This window comes from Protomyctophum parallelum (genome assembly GCF_964188405.1).
Source record: "Protomyctophum parallelum genome assembly, chromosome: 19".
NCBI lineage: Eukaryota > Metazoa > Chordata > Actinopteri > Myctophiformes > Myctophidae > Protomyctophum > Protomyctophum parallelum.
Window position 1 is genome coordinate 1,521,419 of NC_139717.1, and position 10,818 is coordinate 1,532,236.

The 10,818-nt window shown below is 44.4% G+C and overlaps 1 protein-coding gene across 3 annotated transcripts in view; it reads left to right on the forward strand.

Moving 5' to 3' along the window:
* The window catches only part of fez2b (fasciculation and elongation protein zeta 2b), a 29,233-nt gene extending 18,931 nt beyond the window's left edge, over positions 1–10,302 (forward strand). For 2 of the 3 annotated variants that reach the window (XM_083790757.1, XM_083790758.1), the window contains 6 exons: positions 2,654–2,781; positions 2,945–3,073; positions 4,191–4,271; positions 4,903–4,978; positions 7,369–7,434; positions 10,062–10,302. In XM_083790757.1, the coding sequence (XP_083646883.1) occupies positions 2,654–2,781; positions 2,945–3,073; positions 4,191–4,271; positions 4,903–4,978; positions 7,369–7,434; positions 10,062–10,078 (497 nt within the window). In that variant the 3' untranslated portion in view covers positions 10,079–10,302. The remainder of the gene's footprint in view (positions 1–2,653; positions 2,782–2,944; positions 3,074–4,190; positions 4,272–4,902; positions 4,979–7,368; positions 7,435–10,061) is intronic. The other variant, XM_083790759.1, reaches the window with a different exon arrangement.
* The last annotated feature ends 516 nt before the right edge of the window (positions 10,303–10,818 follow it).

Here is a 10,818-nt window from a genome sequence, read left to right on the forward strand (position 1 = left end):
GTACGAGGCTTAAAAAGGTCTTTAGATAAATACTTTTTGAAAATGTGAACGGAGAATCATTTCCTGGGCCATGGTAGCTCTTATGCAATGTTTGGCAGTTCAGAGCAATTACTGCTCACATGCACGCTCACAACTGTTACATAACCCCTGATGCATATCTCACTTTAATACAGTTGACACGCACATGCACTCACACACACACACACACACACACACACACACACACACACACACTAGCCATAAGACCACAGAGGATTTGCCAACAGTTAACCTACATTCATGGCTTAACGTTTAACAAGTGTGATATAGCAACTAGCAAGTCATGCACACACACATGCTGTGCACAGGCGCGCGCATACGCACGCTTACGCAAGTGCGTGCACGTGCGTTCTCACACGTACACACACACACACACACACACACACACACACACACACACACACACACACACACACACACACACACACACACACACACACACTCAGATCTCTATCTTGGATGCTCAACAGTTATTCTAAAACCGCTTCCTAAATCCTGACTGAAAACGTTCATATTGTTATTGTTTTTAAATGGGTTAATTCCTTTCTAATGTTTAGATGAGTTTATTTAGGATCCCCATTAGCTGTTAGACCTGACCTGGAAGCAGCTATTCTTCATGGGGTCCTCACACAATAATATCCCATTCTGACCTGAGATCAGATTCTATAAATGCCTTCCACATCCTGACAGTCTTCTGAAAAAGCTATGTTTCTATGTCAGTCATTCTTCTATTTTTCAAAAATAGCAGACCTACAAGCTCTATGAGCTTGTAGGTCTGCTATTTTTTGACGACTGTTTTAAAGTACTGTACAGTAACAACTAGGGATGCACCGAAAGGGAAATTCTTGGCCGAAAACCGAATACCGAATATGATTAATATTATACATCTTTTTTCCTACCATTGCTGTCATGGCCGTACCTTAAAGCTACCTGATTTATTTAAAATAAATGATTATGGCAAAACTTAACTTAAATAATAATCACTATTATGGGTCCATAAAACATTTATTCAGCCCTTTTGAATGCATTCATTGCATACACTATTCGGTGATATATTTTTATATATTTATGTATTTTCTGCGGCTGAATATTCGGGGCATCACTAGTTAAAATAGTATGTTTATACAGAGTAAGTACAGAATAAATAATCTCTCAATCACCGGGTAATGACTGTGACACAGTCCTGTATCTGAAAGGTCAGAAATGCAGTCCTTGCAACCACAATGTTTCCAGCCATACAGGTCTAGTCCAGAATGCCACTTAAGCACTATAAATACTTTGTTGTACAACAAATAGAAAGAAATGTTGACCTACAAGCTTGTAGATGTTTGGAAAATGTGAAAGATTTAGAAAGCTTTTGCCTATAATGCCATGTTGAAAGTGGTTATCACTTAACATACCTACACCCGCACAGTATCATTGGTATGAAGTGTAACTGAATATCGCTGTTTTAGTATCCTCACTTAACCCATTAACCTGAGTTTGATTCTACAAATGTTATATTATGGTTATGGCAAAACTTAACTTAAATAATAATCACTGTTATGGATCCATAAAACATTTATTCAGCCCTTTTGAATGCATTAATTGCATACACTATTCGGTGATATATTTTCTGCCTATTTGGGCCGAAACCGAATAGGCCGAAAATGCATTTTTAGCCATTTTCTGCCGAATATTTTCTGCGGCCGAATATTCGGTGCATCACTAGAAACAACTAAAGTCTCTGTAATGTTTATGTTGTACTATTACTAAAAACGATCTAAAATAAAAGGGATTTACAGATCCCCATTCTGACCGGGAACCCATTTTGGTGTCGGCATCATGTCATGCTTTAGCTATTGAAAAATAGCAGATCTACAAGCTCGTATCGCGCCACCGAGTGGCGCGATACGAGCTTGTAGGTCTGCTATTTTTGAAAAAATCAAAGAACGACTGACATTTTTAGAATCTGATCTCAGGTCAGAATGGGTTAATCAGACCAGTGTGTGTCCCAGTGGAAACCTCGTATGAATCTGATCTCAGGTCAGAATGGGTTAAAGCTGGGCTGTTGCCCTGAGTCCAATGCATTTCTGCCTATACTTCTGGTCCAGGACTTGTCAGGGTGAGACAGCTGTCCGTCACTGAGCTGACTGTGTTTGTGATTGACAGCTGTCCGTCACTGAGTTGACTGTGTTTGTGATTGACAGGGCTCAGACAGCTGTGTTTGTGATTGACAGGGCTCAGACAGACTGTGTTTGTGATTGACAGGGCTCAGACAGCTGTGTTTGTGATTGACAGGGCTCAGACAGCTGTGTTTGTGATTGACAGGGCTCAGACAGCTGTGTTTGTGATTGACAGGGCTCAGACAGCTGTGTTTGTGATTGACAGGGCTCAGACAGCTGTGTTTGTGATTGACAGGGCTGAGACAGACTGTGTTTGTGATTGACAGGGCTCAGACAGACTGTGTTTGTGATTGACAGGGCTCAGACAGCTGTGTTTGTGATTGACAGGGCTCAGACAGCTGTGTTTGTGATTGACAGGGCTCAGACAGCTGTGTTTGTGATTGACAGGGCTGAGACAGACTGTGTTTGTGATTGACAGGGCTCAGACAGACTGTGTTTGTGATTGACAGGGCTGAGACAGCTGTCCGTCACAGAGCTGACGTCCTCTCTGGAGGAGGTGGAGTCGTCTATCCGTCTCTACAGCGAAGAGCTGATCACTGCCCTGGCTCTACGGGACGAACTGGAGTACGAGAAGGAGGTACGCACACACACACACACACGCACGCACGCACGCACAGTCGCACACACACACGCAGGTTTTATTGAACATATTGTGTGCGTGTGTGTGTGTGTGTGTGTCTGTGTGTGTGTGTGTGTGTGTGTGTGTGTGTGTGTGCGTGTGTGTGTGTGTGTGTGTGCAGGTGAAGAACTCTTTCATCTCTCTGCTCATCGACGTCCAGAACCGTCAGAAGGAACACCGTGAGCTGCTCAGGAGGAAGAGGAAGGTCCGAACGGGCCCCGCCCCCAGGAGCACGCACGTACCGGGCACGGTGAGGCACACACACACACACACACACACACACACACACACACACACACACAGCACTGCCACGAGGAGCACGCACGTACCGGGCACGGTGAGGCACACACACACACACACACACACACACACACACACACACACACACACACACACACACAGCACTGCCACGAGGAGCACGCATGTACCTGGCACGCACGCGCTAGCAGTTTGCTATAGCGCTCTGGGAAAACAAGAGCAGCTGAATTCTTTGTTTTGATTTGGTGGTGAACGGTGCTGGTTTAACCCACGGCTAGAAGCCGTTTCAACCAATCAGATTGCTTCCTCGAAACGACCTGTGGTATAATGTCCATTAATTATTAACCAATTAATGTATTGAATTAACCACTTTCTGCGTACCTGGCATCCCTAGTTTTGGAATGTCTTTATAGGCAAACCCTTTCCGCCCCCAAACCCAAACTAATTGTGGAAGAATAGTTGATCTACAAGCTCTCAACGTGTCCCGTGGCGACGCGTTGACAGCTTGTAGATCCACTTTTTCGCGCTATTTTGGAACTGGGGCTTAAAGCGTGCTATATAAGCAATATTATGTCAACATTTTAACGACTAAAACTCTCCCAAAACAAATGTAGTCTCTGTGACGCATCTAGGGGGCCGCGATCTGCATTCAAAGATGTTCCTAGAAGCTTTGTCATTGGTTGAAATTGGGGGGGGGGGGGGGGGGGGGAGAGTGTGCAAAACGGACCCAAGATCGCAATGCGTTCGCATAGTCGCGACTCGCTGGGAACTTTATAGATTTATAGATTATAGACTCACTAGGAACTTGTACATCGGCTTTATAGATTTCCGCCTATACTGGTTTAACCCATTCTGAACGGGAACCCATTTTGGTGTTAGCATCATGTTATGCTTTAGCTATTTTTGGAAAAATCGAAGAACGACTGACACACAGAAACATAAGGTTTATCAGAAAACTGTCAGGATGTAGAAGACGTTTATAGAATCTGATCTCAGGTCAGAATGGGTTAACCCTGTGCATATTGTCACTGCCTTATCTCCTCTCTTCCTTCCTTCCTTCCTTCCTTCCTTCCTTCCTTCCTTCCGTGCTTCCTTCCGTGCTCCCTTAGCTCCTCTCCTTGGAGGCCCTCTCCCAGGTCATTCAGAGCGGTCTCCGTCAGACCTTCGGCAGCTCCGGAGAGGACAAACAGGTGGACCCGCCATCTTCTTCTTCTTCTTTTCTGAGCTTCCTTTCTGTCTCCGTTTGTCTTCGCCCTCACCTTCTGGCTTTCTGTTCTCATACTTCTGGCTTTCTTTTTTTTTTTGAGTGGTGCAACCACTCCTATAACCAGGAATGTCCGCATGTATCATGTATCATGTATCATGTATCAAGGAATATTTACTTCTGGGGGGTCCCTGGAACAACATATTTTCAGATGGGGGGTCGGTGGCCAATTACATATCATTGTTGGGGTTCTTGACATGAAATATTGCGCACCACTGATACAGAAACATGAGGTATTTCAGAAAACTGTCAGGATTTAGAAGACATTCTTTTTAAATTTCGACGTTGGGCCTAAATGGGTTAACATTCAACCTATGCGTTTACACTATAGAGTGCTACTGTATGTCTGTCTACAATGATATCTAAGTTACATAAGTTGAGTCTATAGCGTACGCCTGTAAGGGCGTCAAGGCTAGGGGAGGGGCTACGGGGCCAAGATGGAGTCCGAAAGAGGTGCGTTTTCGTCATCTCATACTGTGTGTGTGTGTGTGTGTGTGTGTGTGTGTGTGTGTGTCTGTGTGTGTGTGTGTGTGTGTGTGTGTGTGTGTGTCCATCAGTACCTGACCACGGTCATCCCCTATGAGAAGAAAGCAGGCTCCCCGTGTGTCGAAGACCTCCAGATCCTCACCAAAAGTACAGTACAGAAACCTCGTAACTCCACAGTACAGAGACCTTGTAACTCCACAGTACAGAAACCTCGTAACTCCACAGTACAGAGACCTTGTAACTCCACAGTACAGAAACCTCGTAACTCCACAGTACAGAGACCTTGTAACTCCACAGTACAGAAACCTCGTAACTCCACAGTACAGAGACCTTGTAACTCCACAGTACAGAAACCTCGTAACTCCACAGTACAGAGACCTTGTAACTCCACAGTACAGAGACCAGTGTCATCGTGGTCTTTTGAATAATTACTTTATTGCGCAAGTAATATTTCCGCCCGGTCCGTATGCACCGTCCCAGCCAACCCGCCACTTTTGATGCGTATGCAAATAAAACAGCAAATTGTGCCTGATTTGCTGGGACCAGATTACATACAGTACATGACCATATGTCTTACGTCATCATTGAGAGCTAGTCATAGACTCATACATATACTATATACCGTAATTTCCGGACTATAAGCCGCACCTGAATATAAGCCGCACCAGCCAAATTTAGGGAAAATCCCATATACAAGCCGCACCGGACTATAAGCCGCATCGGACTATAAGCCGCAGCTACGTTAGCTCAGAGCCTGAGATGGCTCTGCGTTAGCTGTAAAAATCCATAGATTAGCCGCACCGTTGTATAAGCCGCAGGGTTCAAATCATGGGTAAAAAGCCGCGGCTTATAGTCCGGAAATTACGGTATATGTAATTTGTAAAATAAATAGCAAATTGTGTGCCTGATTTGCTGGGACCAGAGTACATGGTGTGTATATGTATGACTAGCTCTCACTGATGACCTAAGAAATATGTGGATTAACCCATTCTGAACGGGAACCCATTTTGGTGTTGGCATCATGTTAAATGCTTTAGCTATTGAAAAATAGCAGATCTACAAGCTCATAGCGCGCCACCGAGTGGCGCGCTACGAGCTTGTAGGTCTGCTATTTTTGAAAAATCGAAGAACGACTGACATTTTTTTAATCTGATCTCAGGTCAGAATGGGTTAAAGGACCCAATGCCAGAGTGTAATTGGTCTTCGATTGTGACGTAATGACCAGTGGCGGCCTTATATATGTTTCAATCGTTTCAATTGAAACGGGCCTCGAGTCTCCAGGGGCCTCCCCAGGGGGAAATAAATAATAGTAGTAGTGTATATATATATATATATATATATATATATATATATATATATATATAGTGTGTTGTTGGGTTGTAATTGTTCCCACCTCCCAGTGTGTGCACTCACTTTTGCACAGTTGCGATTGCATCATTGTATAGCCAATGCTGCCTTCCAGTCATACCTAGCCTGGGTAAAACCACTCCCCCTGCTGGACAACAGGAGGGCTGAGTCTGGATAAATGGGAACACAAAGTCCTTAGGATCGTATCAGCTTTGGTATACGAGCCAATCAGCGACCGAGCTCAGGGCTAGCTGTGATTGACAGCGCACGTTGGCCAATCAGGAACGATTTATCTTCCTCATGGTGTTAGATAAACGGCCGGCTTTCCGACAATTATCTTTGGAGAGACGGCAAAAATCAATTATGCCAGACTCTCCCCTCAGGCAGAATGCAAATCTGGCGAGGGGGGGAGGCGTTTACCCAGGCTAAGTTATACCTTAAAGTAAAACATTGTTCAATCAAGCAAGCTGCTTTTGTGTATTTTCTACTTGGCTGTGTATGCTGTTCATGCTTTGAAGTAAACACTGACAAAAAAAATTATCTTTTATAATTATTAATTATTAAAATGATGACGTCATGAACGGGGCCTCCCGATCCTTAAGGCCGCCCCTGGTAATGACGATATGTTCTAGTGTTGATTAAAGGTAATGTTCCTGTGTATACATGTATGTAATCTGTAATAATGACGATATGTTCTAGTGTTGGGAGGATTAAAGGTAATGTTCCTGTGTGTACATGTATGTAATCTGTAATAATGACGATATGTTTTAGTGTTGGGAGGATTAAAGGTAATGCTCCTGTGTATACATGTATGTAATCTGTAATAATGACGATATGTTCTAGTGTTGGGAGGATTAAAGGTAATGTTCCTGTGTATACATGTATGTAATCTGTAATAATGACGATATGTTCTAGTGTTGGGAGGATTAAAGGTAATGTTCCTGTGTATACATGTATGTAACCTGGTCCCAGCAAATCAGGCACAATTTGCTGTTTTATTTGCATACGCATCAAAAGTGGCGGGTTGGCTGGGACGGTTTTTGACGCAAAGTAACCACAGTATACCGCTAATCAACTTACACATTACATATATATATAGTATATGTATGACTAGCTCTCAATGATGACGTAAGACATATGGTCATGTATGTAACCTGGTCCCATCCTGTTGTTCTGGTTTCCTCCTCTAGTCCTCAGCGCCATGAGGGACGACAGTGAGAAGGTCCCCAGCCTCCTGACGGACTACATTCTCAAAGGTGAAACTCCATGTCCCAGCATGCACTCTGATCTATGCAACTCCATGTCCCAGCATGCACTATGAGGCGCGATACAACTCCATGTCCCAGCATGCACTATGAACTATACAACTCCATGTAGATGGTGTGCACCTCGTGTACTCCTTAGGCAGTGGACAGTGTCATACATGTCAAACTCAAGGCCCGGGGGCCAAATCAGGCCCGTGAATGAATTATCTTTGGCCCCGCGGGATGATATTTAATTAGTATTCGAACTGGCCCTCTCTGGTATATTGCACGGACCACCATAATACTACAAGTCCCACAATGCACTGCGAGTGCATTGTCACGTATCGAGGGCCCGCAAGCGCAAGCAGTGCGTCTTCTCTTCACTATTGATCAGCAGTGAAAGTATATCACTTTGTGGTCAACTTTCAGCTACGTGTGTTGAAACACGACTTGTACCAATTTCTTTATTTTGGCCCACTGTGTGTTTGAGTTTGACATCCCCGTACAATAGACGGTGGAAGAAAGAAGAAAGGAAGTGGGCAGGGACGTTAGCACGGGGGAACGGTGTCTTCTTATGAGGACACTTTGTTGAAGTATAAAAAAGAATAAAGGAGCGTTCCTAAGTTGTTCGGCACACCCAGGGTTACGTTTCACGTGTCTCTCCACAACAAGACGTCATCTTCTCAAAATAATAATGTCCCATGTTTGTCTAGGAAGTATGACTGGGTTCTCCTAGTGTCTTAAGGCGGGGACCACACTCACTTTAACCCATTTAGACCTGAGGAATTCTACAAATGTCTTTCTAAATCCTGACAGTATTCTGTGTCAGTTCAGTGGCTCTCAAACTGTTTCATGTCAAGGACCCCCGAAACATTATATGTAATTGTCTGCTGACCTCCATCTGAAAATATATTGTTCCAGGGACCCCCCCCCCCCCCCCCCCCTCTCCGCCAGAAGCAAAGATATGAGTAAAAAAAATTCTCTCTGAAAATAGCAGATCTACAAGCTCATAGCGAGCTTGTAGATCTGCTATTTTTGCAAAAATCGCGAAAATGTGGCACAAATCTTTGAATATATATTCTTTCAGAGCGAACGTTTTTTAACTCATATGTTTGCTTCTGGGGGGGTTTCCTGAAACGGCATATTTTCAGATGGGGGGGGGGTACTGGTTTGAGAGCCTCTGACACAGAAACACACTGTAGGGTTTTTTCAGATTTAGAAGGCATTTGTAGAATCTGGTCTCAGGTCTTTCAGCGCCACCTGGTGGTCACCAGTTTAGGCTCTGATTGCCAATTCTCCCATTAATAATAATAATAATAATAAAACTTTATTTGTATAGCACCTTTCATGACATGAAATGCAGCTCAAAGTGCTTTACAGAACAATGGAGAATAAAATAAAAGCAAGGCAACGACATAAAAAAAACAAGCAGTAATGCAATACAGTGAGGACATGAATAACACAAAATAAAAAAATAATCAATTAAAAGCAATGTTGTAGAAGTGGGTCTTGAGCTGAGCTTTAAAAATGTCTACAGAGGCTGCCTGACGAAGGTACAGTGGGAGTTTGTTCCATGCCGACGGCCCGTAGAAGCAAAAAGCTGCTTCCCCGTATTTTTTTGTTGCCATTTTTTTAGGCAAAGCGAGCAGGCCATCAGTGGAAGACCTTAGGGGGCGGTTTGGGACATATTTAGGCAGGCAGTCATGTAGGTAGGAAGGTGCGAGACCATTGAGAGCTTTATAGACAAGTAAAATAATTTTAAAATCAATCCTAAAAACAACCGGAAGCCAGTGCAGTGATGCCAAAACTGGAGTAATATGTTCTCTCATCTTAGTTCTAGTTAAAACTCTGGCTGCTGCATTTTGGACAAGTTGTAATCTGTCAGTTGTTTTCTTAGGCAGTCCTGAAAAAAGTGCATTGCAGTAATGTAACATTATAAAGAAAGAAAGAATTTGTAATTCTATTGTGCATGTAATGTGCATGTCATCACCTGTACACCAGATTAGAGGAATTTTCTAAATATGGATGAAAATAAAATAAGAAAATCCCAAGGGAGAGACGTCTTGACGTATTTGGCTACTAAACAGTTTTAACCCTCTAAGACCCAGCGTTGCTTTTTAGCAACAATTGTATTTTAATGAATTACTAATTTTTTATTTTTATTTTCTGTTCTTTTTTCACCTAAACGTCATCAGTGATGTTCATTGCAATGCCATTTCAATGCCATTGGTCATGATATTTGCATATAAATCCCCCCCCACAGAGGTTGAAATTCACACAAATTAAAAATGTCTGGACTCTGTGCAATTTTTTACATTTTTTAACCTAAGACTTTTGACCTTTACCCTAATAAAAGTAGGTAAAATAATTGTAATATATGTTTTTTTGTGATCATTAGAATGTCTAGAACATGTTTTATTCATTATTGTGAAAGATATCCCCCAAATGTAAATTATTAATTTATTATATTATTATATAATTATAAATGTTTCATCAAAGTTTTTTTTTTTTTAACATATGTTTTAGTCTTAGTCCTAGTAGTACAAAGTAGTAGTAAGGTTGGTCTGGTATGCAGGTCTTAGAGGGTTAATGGGGTTAAATCCACCTCTCTGTTCTGCTCTCGTCTCTCGTCTCCACAGTTCTCTGTCCAACATAATGATCCTGATCCTGATCCTGATCCTGATCCCGGTCCTTTTCTGATCCTGATCCTGATCCTGATCCCGGTCCCGGTCCTTATTCTGATCCTGATCCTGATTCTGCTGCTGCTGCTCGGAAAACCTGGCCGGTGTTTTGGGAGATCTCTGGAACGGCCTGACGGCAGGATGCTGCCACGCCCACCTCCTCCTCCTGCTCCCCCAGGATGCTGCCACGCCCACCTCCTCCTCCTGCTCCCCCAGGATGCTGCCACGCCCACCTTCTCCTCCTGCTCCCCCAGGATGCTGCCACGCCCACCTTCTCCTCCTGCTCCCCCAGGATGCTGCCACGCCCACCTCCTCCTCCTGCTCCCCCAGGATGCTGCCACGCCCACCTTCTCCTCCTGCTCCCCCAGGATGCTGCCACGCCCACCTTCTCCTCCTGCTCCCCCAGGATGCTGCCACGCCCACCTTCTCCTCCTGCTCCCCCAGGATGCTGCCACGCCCACCTCCACCTCCAGGATGCTGCCACGCCCACCTCCTCCTCCTGCTCCCCCAGGATGCTGCCACGCCCACCTTCTCCTCCAGGATGCTGCCACGCCCACCTCCTCCTCCTGCTCCCCCAGGATGCTGCCACGCCCACCTCCACCTCCAGGATGCTGCCACGCCCACCTCCTCCTCCTGCTCCCCCAGGATGCTGCCACGCCCACCTCCTCCTCCTGCTCCCCCAGGATGCTGCCACGCCCACCTCCTCCTCCTGCTC